A 19,958-nucleotide genomic window follows, 5' to 3' on the forward strand; every position below is an offset into this window, starting at 1 on the left:
GAATCCATTTTGTTGGATTTAATGCCCTCACACACCCTTTCAGGTGTCATGCTTCATCATTTGGGCTTGCTCCTCGTTGAGTCGGCGGTGCAATACCCAACGGGCAACACCTCCATAGAGGGGCTCTTTGGCGGAGATCTTTTTCCAACTGCCGTATAGATGAAGTGCGGGTATGGGGCCAGGATTCAGGGTAGACGTTGCTATGTGAAGTAAAATAAAGCTAGTAGTACCAGAGTCAATTTTATTCAGGAGGGCTACTGCTTTAGTTAAAAACGGTATCCTAGAGGAGAGTAGTGGAAAGTGATGTTTCCTACTCTTTTCTGGAGTGTGTTAAAGTCCGGTCAACATGTTTCTCGCTGCTCTAAAATTTACTGAGCGATTCTTCAGGACCACGGGGACTAGTTAGAAAGTGTCTAAGAGTATATGTAACTGTCTACACTATTGCCACTTGGTATGTTGTATGTATGCTCGTTTGGCTACCATCCTAGTGGGAGAACAGGTGAATATTACCCTTCAAGTTGCGATTGTTAATACCTGTTGGAGGCAAAAAATGGGGAAGGGGTAAAAAACAAATCGCAAACAAACAATACCGCGTTGCATAAATGACTGTGATACTTGTGTGTAACGCATGCTGTGATTCATGCGTGTCATTGTAACACAAGTATATCAAGCACTCTCAACAGTGGGGTTTCGTGGGAGTGATATGTGAAGATAAAAACCGTGTGTTTAAAAAGAAAATACCAGATTGGTATTATAGCACGCAGTTACTCATGACTCACCTAAAGTTAAAAACAATCAGACAACAACGGTATCCAGCGGGTAAAGCTTCAGGAGATCTTCCACCATGATGCTATATAGAGGGAAAGATCTCAGTAATATTTACAAAGAAAATCAATACATTTTGATTTTTACACTCTAGAGTCAAAGGGATCCACAAGTGAATATAGACTACACTAAAGTTGTATTTCCAAGTTTGTGTACTGATGAAATTAAACTTATGTTTCTCACTCGCTAGGTTCAAAATATGGGATATGAGTTCTTAGGTAAGGTGTGTACAGTATGTAAAGTTATAGGTCGTTAATATAAATACCTGTATTGTATATATGTGATATTGAACTGTATAATTGATAAATACAGGAGTATCTAGGTGGAAAGGTAGAGGTATTTAAATTCTTATAATTGGGACAATTTAAGTCCGTTTCGATCATTATTATGGTATGACTCTGTCTATTGTTGTGTTTACTGTTCCAAAACTCCTTTATGCGTCCAGATAATAATGCCATAGGGTATTGTCAAGCATGTGTTCCCCAAGCCACTCCTGTTGATTGATTCGGCATGAAGCGCACTTTTTCTTAAACCCATGCAAGTCGTCAAATGCAAGTGATAATTGTATCACGAACATGCCCATGTAAGTTACTGTTTTCTTTTCGGGCAGCGGAGTGTTTAAATTGCAGGGCAGAGACCCATTTTAGTTTTTCTGGCAAATGTAAAGTCCCGCTTGGGCCCCCCTGAACAGAGACATGCCGTGTAATTTATATACGAAAATATCGGCGGGCGCTTATTAAAAGTGCATTCTATTAGCTAGACTGTTGGTTACATTGCCGTTAAAACGCTCGTATAAGCACGTCGCTAACCTCAGTGTCCAAGCGGTGCTCGGCGAATGTGAAATCCCGCTCGGGCACACCCATAACCGGAAACTTGTTGTGTAGCTTTTACACGCATATTCCTGTGTGGCGCTTGTCAAAAGCGCGTTTGAATCGCTTGACTGTTCAGTGGGAGACGTACGGTTCTACCGCTTGTGTATGTACGCCGCGTGTGAGTAGTGCTCGGCGTCCTATTGACATAAGGAGGTCGGCAGTCACGGGGTCACAGCGCGCATATATTAAGATGCGTGTATTGTAGGGGGTGGGGTCGCACACCACTCACTCACCAGCGGGATCGCCCCTAAGGACTATGGTCAGTGTAGTTTAGTATTCCGCGATATATCCATCTTCGCCATCCCTGGACACGTGTTTCGGGGTATTTACCCCTCATCAGCAGGGAATAGGCCATTTTCTTATCTTCTGGGGTTGCCGGTGGCTGCCAAATATTGCCAGGTCTAGTACCACACGGGCGCGCGGGTGCGGGGTCCCAGGCTCGTCAGCCCGCTTAAACATTTCAAAAAGGGGGTGGGGTCGCACACCACTCACTCACCAGCGGGATCGCCCCTAAGGACTATGGTCAGTGTAGTTTAGTATTCCACGATGTATCCATCTTCGCCATCCCTGGACACGTGTTTCGGGGCTTATCTTCTGGGGTTGCCGGTGGCTGCCAAATATTGCCAGGTCTAGTACCACACGGGCACTGACCATAGTCCTTAGGGGCGATCCCGCTGGTGAGTGAGTGGTGTGCGACCCCACCCCCTTTTTTGAAATATTTAAGCGGGCTGACGAGCCTGGGACCCCACACCCGCGCGCCTGTGTGGTACTAGACCTGGCAATATTTGGCAGCCACCGGCAACCCCAGAACATAAGAAGATGGCCTATTCCCTGCTGATGAGGGGTAAATACCCCGAAACACGTGTCCAGGGATGGCGAAGAAAGATACATCGCGGAATACAAAACTACACTGACCATAGTCCTTAGGGGCGATCCCGCTGGTGAGTGAGTGGTGTGCGACCCCACCCCCTTTTTTGAAATATTTAAGCGGGCTGACGAGCCTGGGACCCCGCACCCGCGCGCCTGTGTGGTACTAGACCTGGCAATATTTGGCAGCCACCGGCAACCCCAGAAGATAAGAAGATGGCCTATTCCCTGCTGATGAGGGGTAAATACCCCGAAACACGTGTCCAGGGATGGCGAAGAAAGATACATCGCGGAATACAAAACTACACTGACCATAGTCCTTAGGGGCGATCCCGCTGGTGAGTGAGTGGTGTGCGACCCCACCCCCTTTTTTGAAATACTGTTCCAAAACTCCTTTATGCGTCCAGATAATAATGCCATAGGGTATTGTCAAGCATGTGTTCCCCAAGCCACTCCTGTTGATTGATTCGGCATGAAGCGCACTTTTTCTTAAACCCATGCAAGTCGTCAAATGCAAGTGATAATTGTATCACGAACATGCCCATGTAAGTTACTGTTTTCTTTTCGGGCAGCGGAGTGTTTAAATTGCAGGGCAGAGACCCATTTTAGTTTTTACGGCAAATGTAAAGTCCCGCTTGGGCCCCCCTGAACAGAGACATGCCGTGTAATTTATATACGAAAATATCGGCGGGGCGCTTATTAAAAGTGCATTCTATTAGCTAGACTGTTGGTTACATTGCCGTTAAAACGCTCGTATAAGCACGTCGCTAACCTCAGTGTCCAAGCGGTGCTCGGCGAATGTGAAATCCCGCCCGGGCACACCCATAACCGGAAACTTGTTGTTTAGCTTTTACACGCATATTCCTGTGTGGCGCTTGTCAAAAGCTTGTGTATGTACGCCGCGTGTGAGTAGTGCTCGGCGTCCTATTGACATAAGGAGGTCGGCAGTCACGGGGTCACAGCGCGCATATATTAAGATGCGTGTATTGTAAAACTATAAGGAGTATGCAAAATAAGCACACTTGGTTATAATTGTACATTATTGTTTGCATATTTCACTTACTTGGTGAATGCCTGAGCTTCGTTTATGTGCACCTACCCATCGCCGCTGGAACCGGGTGGAGGCAGTGGGAGGGGTTGGGTTTGTTTATAAAGGAAGTGCCTGATGATTCCATTGGTTAGTGGTAATGGCAGCCATATTGTAGTGGTTATTGGTGGTCACATTCATGTATTTACAACCTATATTAATCTGCTCTGCCAAAGAGCCTATATGTATGAATTGTAAGGGGCAAACTCGGATCGAGTGATACTTCAGGTTGATGTAATAAGTAGTTATTAGAGCTCTAGTCAGTGCAGGAGATCATGTTAATCATATGCTTTTATTAGCGTATTTTATAGATATAGTCAGGGGAGTTATATTTTAAGATAGCAGGCAAAGCCATACTTGGGAGGATTCTCCACTGGGTGGAGGAGAACAAAATACTATCGGACTTTCAGGCAGGTTTTCGGGAAGGAATGGGGACAATAGAGCAGGTGTTCAGGTTGGCACTTCTGGGGTGGAAGGTGGTGGAGCTAGGCAAGGGCAGTCTATATCTGGCCTTTATAGACCTAAAGACTGCCTTTGACCTAGTCCCCCGGGAAGAGTTATGGAGGGTGCTTCATGAGCTGGGACTGCCCTCTTACATCCTGTCCCTTCTCATTAGCCTCCATGCCCATACCTTCGCGCAGGTCCGCTGGGGTAAAAGCGGAGAGCTCACTGAGAAAATTCCGGTGTCCAGGGGCGTGAGACAGGGTTGCGTTCTGGCGCCCACCCTATTTTCACTATATGTGAACGGGGTGGTAGAATATCTCCAACTAGAACCAGCCGACGCCCCTTGTCTCGGAGGAGTGCGAATCCCCACCCTGCTATTTGCGGACGACACGCTTTTGATTTCCAAGACTCCGCAAGGTCTCCAAAAACTGCTAACCCGCTTCCAGGATTTTTGTGCTGCAAAGGGCCTAGTAATTAATGTGGACAAAACTAAATATCTAGTCCTAAATCCCCCAAGGAAACTGGGCCGCCCACCTATGCTCAACTCTGTGGCCTTGGAGAAAGTATCCGAATTCGACTACCTTGGAATTCGGATAACGGATAGAATGTCCTGGGCACCCCACATCGATAAGATGGTTCTTAACCATAAGAGGGTAGGAGGATCCTTGTTGAGGGAATTCCGGGCTTCACCGAGGAGATCACTTACCCCAGTAATTGATATCTACAAGGCCAAGGTAGTAACATCGGCCTTGTACGGGGCAGAACTGTGGGGTCACTGCCGTCTGGAGGCCCTGGCTACAGTGAAAAGTAAGCTACTAAAAACCATTATCGCCATCCCCCCCGAGCACCCCAACTGTACCTGTGTTGTTGGACACAGGCTGCAAAAACATCAAAGACCAGGCCCAACTTCGCCCCCTCCTTTTATGGACACGAATCTGAAGGGGTGAAGAACTAAAATCATATGCTGATGGACTGGCGGAACTAATGAGTTTGGGTGGTTGGGCAAAAATAAGATGGCTGAGAGACACTAAAAAGCTTCTGGAGAAAGTCGGACTGGGGGACTGTTGGTCAACTCGTACAGCCCCACCAAAAGAGGTCGTGAAGAGTCTTTACTGGAAATGGACTGCGGAGCATCTAGTTACAAACCCGAATCATTGTAAGTCCACAGCTGCTTTTTTACTAGTAAAAGATGTGGTGGCATTTGAGCCTTATTTGGACCTCATCACCCTCCCTTTTGATCGAGCACTATATTTTAAATTTAGAGTTGGTTTGCTTCCGCTTGGGGCTGTGGTATCAAACTGGAAACTAGCTGCACATATGTCCTCCAACTGTGCATGTTGTCCGAGTAGGATAGAGTCCATCACGCATATCCTGTTTGAATGCCCGGACTATGCAAAGCCCAGGAGCTTTTGGCTTAAACCTCTTTGCCGAAACATGGGTACACGTAGTTACCTAGTAGCTTTGCGCATCCTAATGACGGACACATCCCCCCCAATTGTATGTGGAATAGCAACATTTTTAAAGCAGTTTTGGCTTATTCGTTGCAAGAGATTGTCAGTAGCGGTTTAATTCTCTTTTTAGCTAAATTAATCCGGGCATTTCATGTCCTTTTACCTTTTTTAAATGAGATTTAATATTGACTTCTTATGTAATGGTTTTGTACTTTTGTAAATGGCTGTATTGTACTTGTGCTTATAAGATATCTTGCATATCGAATAAAAGCTTATGACTGACTGACTGACTGACATTAACGACCTATAACTTTACATACTGTACACACCTTACCTAAGAACTCTTATCCCATATTTTGAACCTAGCGAGTGAGAAACATAAGGTTAATTTCATCAGTACACAAACTTGGAAATACAACTTTAGTGTAGTCTATGTTCACTTGTGGATCCCTTTGACTCTAGAGTGTAAAAATCAAAATGTATTGATTTTCTTTGTAAATATTACTGAGATCTTTCCCTCTATATAGCATCATGGTGGAAGATCTCCTGAAGCTTTACCCGCTGGATACTGTTGTTGTCTGATTGTTTTTAACTTTAGGTGAGTCATGAGTAACTGCGTGCTATAATACCAATCTGGTATTTTCTTTTTAAACACATGGTTTTTATCTTCACATATCACTCCCACGAAACCCCACTGTTGAGAGTGCTTGATATACTTGTGTTACAATGATACGCATGAATCACAGCATGCGTTACACACAAGTATCACAGTCATTTATGCAACGCGGTATTGTTTGTTTGCGATTTGTTTTTTACCCCTTCCCCATTTTTTGCCTCCAACAGGTATTAACAATCGCAACTTGAAGAAGGGTAATATTCACCTGTTCTCCCACTAGGATGGTAGCCAAACGAGCATACATACAACATACCAAGTGGCAATAGTGTAGACAGTTACATATACTCTTAGACACTTTCTAACTAGTCCCCGTGGTCCTGAAGAATCGCTCAGTAAATTTTAGAGCAGCGAGAAACATGTTGACCGGACTTTAACACACTCCAGAAAAGAGTAGGAAACATCACTTTCCACTACTCTCCTCTAGGATACCGTTTTTAACTAAAGCAGTAGCCCTCCTGAATAAAATTGACTCTGGTACTACTAGCTTTATTTTACTTCACATAGCAACGTCTACCCTGAATCCTGGCCCCATACCCGCACTTCATCTATACGGCAGTTGGAAAAAGATCTCCGCCAAAGAGCCCCTCTATGAGGTGTTGCCCGTTGGGTATTGCACCGCCGACCCAACGAGGAGCAAGCCCAAATGATGAAGCATGACACCTGAAAGGGTGTGTTAGGGCATTAAATCCAACAAAATGGATCAGAACAGGGTAACCTGATGGTCACCCTGGGAATCCGCTTGCATTACAGACTTCACCAACTCCTTTCTTTTTCATTAGGAACAACACGACATCCTTTGTATTTCATATAGTTTGGGCGCGTCGTGTGAGGACCTTCTGCTCCAGATTGAGCAGTAATAGCCCAAGACTCCTTTCTTTTGATATTAATTAAGCCCTTTCTGTACACACTGAGGCTGGAGGTTGTGTGTGACCCTCTCTGCACACACTGGCCCTAACTGTACACGCTGAGGCTTGGTTGTGTCTGGTCCCCTCTGTACACACTGAGGCCCTCTCTGCTGGAGTTTTCTTGTGTCCATCACTGTACACGCTGAGGCTAGGTTGTGTCTGGCTCTCTCTGAAGGTTGTCTGCACGCGCAGAGGCCGTAGGTTGTGTGTGACACTCTCTACACACACTGAGGCTGACTCTCAGGTGGGAGTGGAATGGGTTTGTTGGGAGGGCCAAGTTTAAGTAACCTCCACTCTCTGCCCCTTGGTGCAGCCTGCAATGGACACTGATTTCACAGTGCATGCCTGCACAGAAGGGTCTGCCTCCGTGATACGATCGGTCCTGTGAGCACGTTAACATGACCCCGTGCACACTGGGATGCAACACCAGCTGGCGACCTCTATTTCCAATCCCAGTGCACAGCTGGTCCCGGAATACCTCAGAGAAGTGACTCCGAGGCCGCACCTGGTGCGCTTGAGAGGGGAATGGGGGGGGGGGGGCGGGGGTGGGCTTTAATGGCATGTTGATGGCGCACACCACAAACCACATCGTCTTCCGGGGTTAATCACGTTTGTCACTGCCAGACACCGCAGTGCTTACTTTATCAGCTCCTGTGGGATGAAAGGCCGAGCTGGCCCGACCAAGATTAATGTGCTTGGCCCATGCGCAGCTCTACTGGGAATGGAGGTGGGTTGGGGAGGTTTGGGGGGGGGGGGGGACTTGACGGGAGGGTGGGTCAGATGAACCCTTCGGTTCCATTCTCTTTGGGGTGGAGGGTCAAGTTTGTTTCGACAGACACAAGAGACTTCAGTGTAGTTACACATGCTCGCTCAATCACACACACATGCACTAACTCCCACACACTGTGTGCCTTAGAAGAGCAAGCACATACTTACAAATTTTCTCATGATGCCCTCTGCCTGGAAATTGCAGTGCACACAAATCATTTCAGCTGGCTATTTGTATGCAGCTAGTGTCTGGATTCCGCATTACTTGCCTTGCCAATAGAATACTTTAATTTCGGGTTGGATGCAGGCTCGGGCAGACCCAGAGGTGGGCTGGCTCTTCCAGAGAAAGGATTGTCGTGCACTAGATTTGATCAGCATGATCACGCAATAAACAACATACCTCAAACAGCCGAGTAACGAAAACGATACTTAACTTGAGAGTGAAAATTGGTTGTCAGCAGTACCGCAAAGTCAGCCACGTGTTTATTTTTGCATTGTGCTTTCAGTGAAAGCGCGATGCAAAGTAAACATGCGGCTGCCTTTGCAAAAGCCAAGTGAGAAGAAAAAAGTGCCTAGGGACAAATAAAGGAGAGAGTGTCACGCCGCCGGTAAAAGATCAAATCCTGGTGGGCGTGGCCAAAAGGAGCCAAGGCGGCAACAAGGAGGGACTAAAAAGCCTCCTTTGCAATCAAAAGCCTGCATTTTGCATTGAAGATCACGCTGTCCAATAATAAATATGGGTGGGGCTTCAACTCCGCCTCCAAAAGCTTTGGAATCTGAATTGATTCCAAGAAGCTCTCGGATGCCGAGAGCAGCAGCACATGCGCTCTGCTTTCTCGAGCAGAGACCTAAAAACTGCAGAGGGTTCAACAGTGATGAAAGAGTTGCAGCTTTGGTGTAAGGCATGTAATTGTATATGTGGCTATACAATGATTCCAGATCCGGAAACTTTTTGTATAAATATGGAAACACATTTACCTTTTGATGATAGTATGCCTTACGACAGCTGGTCTTTGTTGATATTCTTAACTTTTAGGACATATCCAGGAGGTATGGACCACATTCTGATTTTATTGCAGAAGGTAGCCGAGCTCATGAGTTTTCCCTTTCCATTTACAGAGACTCTTAATACCATCATTTTCCATATCTTAGTTTAAAACCCTGTTGTTTTCTTTCTATTACAGTCTTGTTACTTCATCCACTTGAGATGCCTACTCACCATATGCCAGACAGAAGATGGGAAGCATGTAGTTGAAACCTAGGGGCATATGTATCAAAAACCAGTATTGCGATTCTAAAATAGCGATTTTTAGAGAATCGCTATTTGAGAATCGCAAAACGGGATGTAATAAATTTGTAAATATTTTGCAATTCCTTGGCAATGCTTAATTGCGATTGGCAAATTGCGAATCGCAATTAAGGATTACCTTCCCATTCATTCCTATGGGCTAGGAGGCCCATAGGAATGAATGAAAAGACATTCTCAATTTGCGATTGGCAATTAGAGAATCGCAAATTGAGAATGCAATTTCAAGGGTGCCAAGGTGTCAAAAGGACACGCTGTTGCACCCTTGAAATATGTATGTGTGCACGTGGCGCACAAACATGCTTTATGTGTGGCACATGGCACTTTAAAAAAAGCCAAAATGTGCTTTTTTCAAAGAATTGGTGGTAATTCGCGATTTCTTATGCCAAATTCGCACAACTTGGGTGCTTTCTACATCGCATTTAAGGAATCGCAATTTGCGATTCCTTATATGGAATCGCAAAATAGAGAATCACAATTTTGCGATTATCTAATTTGCGCTGCCCTTTTGGGATGATACATCCCTAAAGGCCTTTTCCCATTCGCAAACGGGCCGATTCTAAGAATCGGCCCGTTTGGGAACGGGGAAAAGGGCTTGATACATATGCCCCCAAGTCTTACTAGGGTGGTTCCCCCATTGTAGTTACCATGTGGCGTGTAGGCTTGACCAAATGAATAAAAGAAAAGAGCACATGCCACATCCTTCAGTTTCAGGTGTGTTCATAAAATGGTCTCAGTTGTAGTCAGCCAAGGCTGCATCTCCCAGAATGTATTGGTTTGTTAAACAATAGTTTGGGCCTTAACGACAACATGGAAAAGGCAATAAAACTATACGGAAGCCCAAGAATCTGTAAACCAAATGTGCTCAAAGGCTGAACTCTGAACTTTGAAAACTGCAGAGCTGAATGTTATGAGAAATAGAAGCAGTCAGAGTTGGAAATAGTGGGGGACGTAGCTGAATTTCCTTTAAGTGACCCAATGAAAATAAGGTTCACAGTGTATAACAGAGTTTCCTTTTCTTGTTGTATTCAGTATGAAGGTTGGTGTTGAAGATGCAACCTCTTCTGTGAATATTACCGTCCAGGTCCACGCATACACTACAGTATCAATGTTAAAGCAGCAGGTAAGCATTTGGTATAGTCTTTTTGATTAAACAGTCTGCACACTGTCATTGAGGTGCGTGGGGGATAAATGGAAGCAACAGTGGAGCTCATCAACGGATAATGTAATTTTATGTTCAAGGCATGTGGGCTGCTGAATTCATATCTGTGCATAGATCGCCGCCTAGTGTTGGGTCCGGATGATTGCACATTGTTGTCCTGGAAGAGTCTTCGAAGTATCACGAGATAGGTGGCTCCTCCCCTGGACTACAGTGCGCATGGGCATCCTCTCCATCCTCAGATTGTTTTTTTCCGCCATTGGGTTCGGATGTACTTTTCTTAACTCAAGTTTGGAATCGGTTTTAAAAAAAAAAAAAAAAAAAAAAAGAAAAAGGCCTTCGGGGCGTCTGTATTGTCTTTTCGTTCGGTGCCGCGTACTTGTTCCAGTTCTTCGAGCTGGACGTCAAAGGCCGCGTGGCTTTTTCGACACCAGAGGCCCCATCAACGATCGACGATGGAACGGAGCCCGTTCAAACGATGCCCCGTTTGCAACTCTAAATACCCTCACATCGATGTGCACCCGATGTGCAATAAATGCCTATCTCCAGACCACGACTAGGCCAGCAGCATGGCCTGTTCTCAGTTCAGGTCAAAGAAGACACTTAGGCTTCAACGCGCCGCGAGATAGTCTGCGCAAAGAACAGCGCCCGACCCAGAGAATATCTTCGAGGCTGAAGACGACGAGGGCGTCGATGAGGAGGATCCTGAACAACAGTCGGATCCTGCTTCAGAGCAGAACTCGAACTATGATGAAGACGAAGAAGAAGACTACGTCGATGATGAAGACGTCGTCAAGGTAGGGGACGACGCGCAGGCCATCGGAGCCGTCGATGACGACTCTAGCGATGAGCAAGGCCCAACCGTAGTTGCGGGGGCCGATAATGACACTGAACTTTCCAAGGCTCAGGTCGAGGCATCGCCGGAAGGCCTTAGCCAAGATCTTCAACAACATTCTATAGCCCCGCGTCAAGTCCCGGCTAAGAATATAACTAAGGAGCAATCGGTCGATCAACCACAGTCAATGGTGAAATCGAAACCTACAGAATCACAATCTAAACCGAAACTGCTAAAGACAGTACTCAGATCGACGACTTCGGATTCATCGGATCCAATAAAAATGAAGAGTGTCATCGACCCTTCGGGGTCACAAAAAGGTGTCGGCCCAAAGATCAGGGTGCCGAAGCCTGTGACTAAGGTCAAGCACGTCGGACTGACGACATCGAAAGACGGCGACACAAACAAGGGACTCAAGTCTCAGAAGACTGTCGATCCGAAGCTTCCAGCCTCCAAACCACTAGTAGTCAAGGCCTTCGAGTCGAAGACCAAGATCGTCTCGAAAGAGCACATCAACTCGAAGCAAAAGAGCGTGCCTGCTGCGCACCAAGAGCTCGAGTTGACGCTAAGCCAGAAACAAACTGGTGATAAGTCGGTCGGATCGAAGACAGCGCCACCCTCAAAGAAGGTCAGTCTGTCTCCGATGCTTACGCCACCGATTAAATTCGGACTGCCCCTGACCGCACGACCTAAGGCGTTCGAGCCAAAACAAAGCATTGAAACGACCAAAAAGGTGTCAATAGTAAAAAGGACTCAGCCCATAGAAGAGGACATTGTGTTCCAAGCGCCCTCCTATGATAACCAGTCCAAACTGTTCATTGACTCAGATTTTGGCAGACTCACTATTTATAAAAGAAAGATCGTTCCAGAAAATCCTATGGAGTCATACAAGATCCCACTCAAAAAGAAAAGGGACTCTTCCACCTCACCTGTTCCTTTTGAGCCTGTGGAGTCCTATGGACAAGAATATACATATTCACCCACACGTACTAATGAGGATGTAGGGGAAGGCTACAATGAGGAGGAATTTAATTACCCTATTGACACAGATCAAGAGGACTCTAAACCCTGGACTGACCCTGTTGACCTGGATGAGCCACACACCACGCCTGACACTCAATCCTACACGGTCAAAACCTCGCCAACTGAAGATACAGCTGCGTTTAACGCGCTAATTGAAAGGGCAGCACATAATCATGATGTAGAATTGCATGCTGACCCAATAGAGGAAGACTTGCCAATGCTGAAGGGTGTCCTTAAACACGCTGGTGACATTTTCAAGGAAACCACAATAGCAAGGGTTGTGAACCCAAGAATTGACAGGAAATACCGGCCTGCGACTGTGGATCCTACGTATATCAAGGGCCAGCTGCCGTTGGACTACTTAGTGGTGTCAAATGCTCGTAAGAGAGCGAACTCTCAAACAAGTGGTGATGCTCCTCCTCCGGACAAAGAATCCAAAATCTTGGAAGCTTCTGGAAAACGAGTAGCGGCTCAAGCAGCAAATATTTGGAGAATTTCAAATACACAGGCCCTATTAGCCAGATATGATAGGGCTCATTACGACACATTAGAGCAACTACTACAACACTTGCCTGATGCTTATAAGGAGGGAACAGAAATGCTGATACAGGTGGGGAAACTTATATCAAATGCTTCCATTAAATGTACGCTGGATGCAGCAGACACAGCAGCTAGGGCCATCAATACAAGTGTGATGCTCAGAAGGCATGCCTGGTTACGCATCTCTGGATTCAAGCCTGAGATCCAAACCACATTACTTAATCAGCCTGTTAACCCTGACTATTTATTTGGTCCTGATGTGGACACAATCCTAGAGAAAATAAAGAAAGACACTGAGACAGCCAAATCCATGGGAGCTTTGCAGTCACAACAGTTCAGGGGAGGTTCCTTTCGTCGCTCCGGTAACAGGGGAGCCTCTAGAGGTCAAGCATCCCAGCAAGCCCAATACAACAAAGGAGGCACACAGACCACCGATAACAAAAACAATAAGGGTGGATACCGTGGCAACAGCACTAAAGGACGAGGAAATAATAACGCCAGATCCTCCGCCAATACTAAACAGTGACGTCTTGTCACTGCCCCCAGACCATGTAACACCGGTCGGGGGAAGACTTCAGCAGTTCCTGCCAGTCTGGGACGGCATTACCACAGACAGGTGGGTGAGACAACTTATCCAATACGGCTATTGTCTAGAACTAACCTCCACTCCACCCAACATACCCCCAAGACACCGTCCTATGTCTGCAGAGCACATACAATTATTGGAGCAAGAAGTCATCTGCATGCTGCAAAAAGGGGCCAAAGAACTCGTGCCTTTAGAACAACCGGGTACAGGGGTGTACTCGCTATACTTCTTAATTCCAAAAAAGGACGGGTCTCTCAGGCCCATACTAGACCTCAGACCCCTAAACCAATACATCTTGTCAGAACATTTTCACATGCTCACTTTGCAGCAAATTCTACCATTGCTCAGTCGGGGAGATTTCCTAGCAACACTAGACCTGAAGGACGCATATTTCCACATTCCGATACACCCGGGACACAGGAAATATCTCAGGTTCACCATACAAAACCAGCATTACCAGTTCAATGTCCTGCCTTTCGGGGTCACAACAGCCCCCAGAGTGTTCACCAAGTGCTTGGCGACCGTAGCTGCGCACCTTCGGAGACAACACATTCATGTCTATCCTTATCTGGACGACTGGCTTATCCAAGCAAAGTCAGCCCAGCAATGTGCCAGCCACATATCCCGCACAATTCACCTCCTACACAGTCTAGGTTTTTCACTGAATTATCCAAAGTCTCATTCTCAACCCTTCACATGTACAACAGTACCTAGGTGCGACAATAGACACTCTGGCAGCAAAAGCAAAGCCAAACTCAGTGAGCATCAACAGCATGCAATTGCTGATTCAGAAATTCAGACCCCAACACTCGCTCCCAGCACAGGTGTTTATACGGCTGATAGGTATGATGGCCTCCTGCATCTTCATAGTCCCTCACGCAAGACTACACATGCGTCCGCTTCAGGAGTGCTTAGCACGGCAGTGGAACCAGGCTCAAGGACAGTTAAAAGACCTAGTGTTGGTGACCGGTCGTGCATACAACTCTCTGCATTGGTGGAACCCACAAATTCTTTGCAGGTGACGACCTTTCCAGGAGCCTGTACCACAATTAGTGCTGACGACGGACGCATCTCTCCAGGGCTGGGGAGCGCATGTCCTCCATTACACAGTGCAGGGACTGTGGACGACGCAGCAAAAGAAGATGCACATCAACCTGCTGGAACTGATGGCAATCTTCATGGCAATGAAGGCGTTCAAAGTGCTTTTGTGCAACAAAGTCGTGCTGATCCGGACGGACAACATGACTGCCATGTACTACATCCAGAAGCAGGGAGGGACACACTCTCCACAATTGTCACACCTAGCTCAAAGCATGTGGAAGTGGGCCATTCAAAGAAACATATTCATCATGGCAGAACACCTCCCAGGCACGGACAACCAGATGGCAGATCTGCTCATCAGGCACAGCCGCCAGATGCACGAGTGGGAGATACATACCTCGGTGCTACAACCGTATTTCCAGCAGTGGGGTCATCCAGAGATAGACCTGTTTGCCACAAAGGAAAACGCAAAATGACAAACCTTCGCCGCTAAGTTCCCACACCCGCAGTCTCAGGGCAATGCGATATGGATGAACTGGTCAGGCAGATTTGCGTACGCTTTTACCCCGATACCGCTCATACCGCTAGTGGCACGCAAACTGCGACAGCACTTCATGACACTCATCCTAGGTGCTCCAACATGGGCAAGGCAGGCATGGTACACCACGTTCCTAGAACTTTCCGTGGTGCCTCATCAACGACTGCGACTCACACCCAGTCTCCTCACTCAGCCATGAAGACATTCAGCACCCAGATCCGCAACAGTTGAGCCTTGCAATATGGCTCTTGAGGTCATAGAGTTTGGCTACCTGAACCTGCCCCCTCACTGTATGAATATTATCAAGGAGGCAAGAAGACCTACAACCAGGGCATGCTATGCGGCAAAGTGGAAGCGATTTGTCATTTATTGTAACAATAATGACATAAATCCGCTAGATGCATCAACTCAAAACATTATATGTTATTTGTTACATCTACACAGATACAATCTGGCATATAGTTCCATACGGATACATTTAGCTGCAATAGCAGCTTATCTTCAGAAAAGGCAGCACCTTTCCCTTTTCAGAGTGCCAGCCATTAAAGCTTTTATGGAGGGACTCAAACGAGTGAATCCTCCTAGACACCTGCCTTCACCTGTCTGGAATCTGAACGTAGTTCTGACCAGACTAATGGGACCACCTTTTGAACCTCTACACTCTTGTGAGATATTTATTTTATTTATTTATTTATATTCTTATAACGCGCATGAATCAGCCCCGAAGGGGTATCTCCGCGCGTAGCTTCTGTGTGATACGGACAGGCTTTATTAAAGGGATGGCAGAAAGGCAAAGGAAAAGCAAAATTAGTTTTTACTTTCTGACATGGAAAGTGGCCTTTCTAGTAGCGATCACATCGCTAAGGAGAGTTAGTGAGCATCAAGCCCTAACTATTCAAGAGCCTTTCATACAGATTCATGCTAATAGGGTAGTGCTACGTACCAACCCTAAATTTATGCCTAAGGTGGTATCACAGTTCCACATTAACCAGACAATAGAACTGCCAGTATTCTTCCCAAATCCCGATTCAGTGGCAGACAGAGCTCTGCACACACTAGATGTTAAAAGAGCTCTCCTGTATTACATAGACAGGACGAAGGATTTCAGAGAGACTAAGCAACTGTATGTTGCCTTTTCACCACAGCACAAAGGCAACCCCATTTCCAAATCAGGAATAGCCAGATGGATTGTTAAGTGCATACAGATTTGTTATCAAGAAGCTAAACGCACATTAACAGTTCCCCCGAGAGCGCATTCAACACGCAAGTTAGGGTCATACATGGCTTTCCTGGGTAACATTCCTCTAGAGGATATATGTAGAGCAGCCACATGGTCCACCATACATACATTTACCAAACACTACTGCGTGGAGGTACACTCCAAACAGCAAGCGGCTGTAGGACAGGCTGTTCTCAGGACTCTTTTTCAGACTGCTGCAGCTGGCACGGGCAACCACCGCTAAGGGGGAGACTGCTATGCACAGATATGAATTCAGCAGCCCACAAGCCTCGAACGGAATATGCTACTTACCAGTATGCATCTGTTCTTGGCATGTAGGGCTGCTGACATTCATATCTGCGAGGCTTCTTGTAGCTACTCTGTGCGGGTCTGGCTCCTCCCACGCATTGGATTGGATTTTGCTTATGTCTTTTTAGAATAAAAGCCTACAAATGGCTAAAGGTGGGTGCATGTTCCACCTCTTCTGAAAAGTTAATTCCCACATCGTTTTGCTGCAGGAGCAAGTAGCAAAACATACAAGATGATGGACGGAATGTTGCAAAATGGCAAAACATTCGCCCCCAGTCACAGATATGTGTTTAATCCATCGTTATTTTGCTCACTAAGCCAGCCCAGTTTAGACATGGCCATATGCAAATCAGTCTTGCCCCTGTGCCTCATGGGAACAGTCCAGCCCAAACTGCCAAGCCATGTCTTCCCTGGACCAGAATCAAGCATCCTAGGACCGGTTTCTGGCTATCAGCCGTCTTCAGCCAGCATAGCTTGACTCCAGTGGCTTAGTGAGCACGGGACCCACGTCTAGGCATACCCTTCCCACATAGGGTGAACAGCAAAACACACAAGATGATGGACGGAATGTTGCACTATGGTAAAACATTCACCCCCAGTCACAGATCTGGGTTTAATCCATCGTTTTTTTTGCTCACCAAGCCACCCCAGTTCAGACATGGTCATATGCAAATCAGTCTTGACCCTGTGCCTCATGGGAACAGTCCAGCCCAAACTGTCAAGCCATGTTTTCCCTGGATGGGGGCGAATGTATGACATTGTTCTGCATTCTGTCCATCACCTGTTTTTGCAGGAGCAAGTAGCGGCATGCAGCGTGGCAGCTGCAGTGCTTCCTTGTCTCTGTGTGCCCGCCCCCACCACTCCTTGTTAAATGGCCCAATTAAGTGTAAAGTGCGTGCGAGCAGTTGTCTGTTGCCTTTGCTCCCGCCTGCTCCCTCCTTCTCCCTCCTTTCTCCTCCTCTCCCTTTCCTCTCTTCAGAAAACTAAAGTCTTCTAGCAGTATACCCGATCTACCGTTGCATTCCGCCCCGTCCTCCCCTCCGTCGAATTACTGGCAGTGTCGCCTTACAGGACTCCAGCTAAAAACAGCTCTATGCAGGTTTAATTTCTGCAGGTGTGAAAGGCTACAGCTACCCAGCCCTTCCAATACCAACTCTTCCCCCCCCCCCCTCCCCCACCACACAAGTCAGCAGCGCACCTCTCCACTACAGAAGATCAGCACCGCGCTGACACTCCTACCAGTGCATGCCCAAAGCACCCAGCGAGATATTTTTAAAATTGACACGAAATGCTGTTCTCCCCAGTACACTCCGTTCTAGTAGGAGGAAATAGCCCCGAGAAGCGCCTGCAAACAGTAGCAGAAAGTTGACAAAATGACGACCTTCCACCCCCTCCCACCCCTTCCTCATGTGAGCTCTACCACCTAGCGTAGCTGAACAGCAAACTCCCCCTCTGTATCAGGGCTGTAAATAAGAGAGGGTATATTAGTTTTCAGTTTTTTATTCCTTTGAAGACAAATAGATGAAAAGGATGCATTATAAAATATAAATACATAATATTAATATTCAGTGGAAAACAAATATTTTTCTTTTCACTAACGATGATTACTTAGATAGTCCCAAACATGCTTGCCTAATTTAACCTTGAGTACGTCAATGAGTGTGATGCTTTGCATAGTCTCAAGCATGGCTTCAGGGCGCTTCAAACTGAGACGTTTTTACAACACTTAGAAGCCTGCAGGACAGAAAGGATTCTCTCGTCACAGAAACAGAATGGAGAAGGCTTACTTGGCCCTTATAGAGCCAGTACAATGTCGAGACAGTCTGCTTACCGATGAGGGTTTATTGGCCAGCAGCCATAGTATGTTGCGGGCTCCACGGTATGTGCTGCGCTTTTTTCTAAGCCCTCGGGCAGATTTTGACTAGGGGTTTAAATTGGTATTCTTAACCAGCTCAGTGTCCCAATCCTGGAAGGAGGAACGACTGAGTCAGCCCTGGCATGCTTGCTGGCGGATTAAGCAGCATCTCAGCAGCAACGATGTTACAAGCAAGCACGAGCGTTCTGAGTATGGATGCTAGAGCTTGCGTTAAAGTAGGGATAACTCGTCTTTGTAGTTTGTAACGACGCATGATAAAATGTACACTGGGATAGATTGTGATTGTGCTAGTAAAGGAGTCATTTATATTGCTGTTTTATTTCAAACATGTGCTATCGGGTGCTGGAACTTGGGGTGCTGGCCATCCACATCACCTGACCTTAGTGCCTTGATTGTACTTTCCATGTAGCTGATGTAGATTTCAAGATGGCTGTACTTTACTTTGTAACGCACGTACATCTTAATGTATCTGTTAGAAAACCTCTGAAGTACAATGAATTTCTCGGTTCCCCTATATCCCATCAAGAATGTCAGAGACCCAAATAGTAGACACAGCTTTCTGCGTTTAAACAATTAGCAGCACTCTGTCAAACAAAGGTGCCTGTCGCGAGTCGGTTTGAACTGCAGCACACAGTAAATGCGTAGAACCCTTTCTTCTAGCGCCACTGTGTGCTGTCGACCAATAATACACAGCCACCTGGTTCCAGCAACTCTCAGTTTGAGTCAGGGCTCGAGTCGGGGTGCCACTTATTTTACCGGGAGCTCGATAACTATAAACTGCAACTGAGTGCAAGCCACCTTTTGTGACGTAATTTCCTGTCGGGTCGTCAGCGTACACCCACTTCTTTTTTTTAGGACTCGTGCCCTGGTTTGAGTGCTGGGCCTTGGTGCATCCATTTGTTAATTCCAGGTCCCCGGCAACAGTGTCTGGAAACAGTGATGGCGCTGTCAAGCGCAGGGAGGGTGCGAGCTCTATGGCTTGTAACATTCCAGAGCCCGGGCTGCGGCAGGTGCTGTAACAGCGCTGGTGGTAATAGGCCCATCACTTTCAGATCAGCTCGCCTTTGAATGCTCCAAATTTTCAAGTCGTAAATGCAGTTGCAGAGTTTCTCGTAGGAGCCCTTCTGTAGGCTGTAGAACTGCTTGCGATCGGTGAAAGGCATATTTTTGCAGCTGGGAGGTGATATGGGTTTAGCGTGGAAGGCACGGCTTAGGATGTGGGGTCCATTTGGATGGTGGGTCCAGTGGGCACAAGTTTTCATCAGTATGAGCTTTGTCCCAGGAGTAGCCAGAAATTTAAATTACCTCCCCCTCCCCCCACACTTTGAACTAAACCTCTGATGGCACCAACCAAGCAAGCAAAGCGAGTGAGCCCAACCCTACCAACCCTCCCTAGAAGAGCTCCCTTTTGTCTTCCATCCAAGTATCTATCCATTTATCCTTTTACACTTTCATCCACCCACTGATATCCACCATTTTACCTTTACATTCTGTCATCCATTCATTCTTTCATCCATCATTCAATCTTTCCATATTCCATCCTCCCCTCTGCCATTCATCAGTCCATCCATTCATCCACTCTGCCATCTATCCTTCCACCTATCCACCCTGCCATCCACTCATCCTCCCAT

General features: G+C 46.6%; 1 protein-coding gene across 1 annotated transcript in view; it reads left to right on the top strand.

Annotated features, from left to right (window-relative positions):
• The window catches only part of LOC147724825 (ranBP-type and C3HC4-type zinc finger-containing protein 1-like), a 431,577-nt gene that overhangs the window by 66,489 nt on the left and 345,130 nt on the right, over nt 1-19,958 (top strand). Inside the window, exon 5 of the mRNA XM_086966324.1 lies at nt 10,234-10,324. Coding sequence (XP_086822450.1) covers nt 10,234-10,324 — 91 coding nt within the window. The remainder of the gene's footprint in view (nt 1-10,233; nt 10,325-19,958) is intronic.

This window comes from Lissotriton vulgaris, chromosome 4_1, assembly GCF_964263255.1.
Source record: "Lissotriton vulgaris chromosome 4_1, aLisVul1.2, whole genome shotgun sequence".
Classification (NCBI taxonomy): Eukaryota; Metazoa; Chordata; class Amphibia; order Caudata; family Salamandridae; genus Lissotriton; species Lissotriton vulgaris.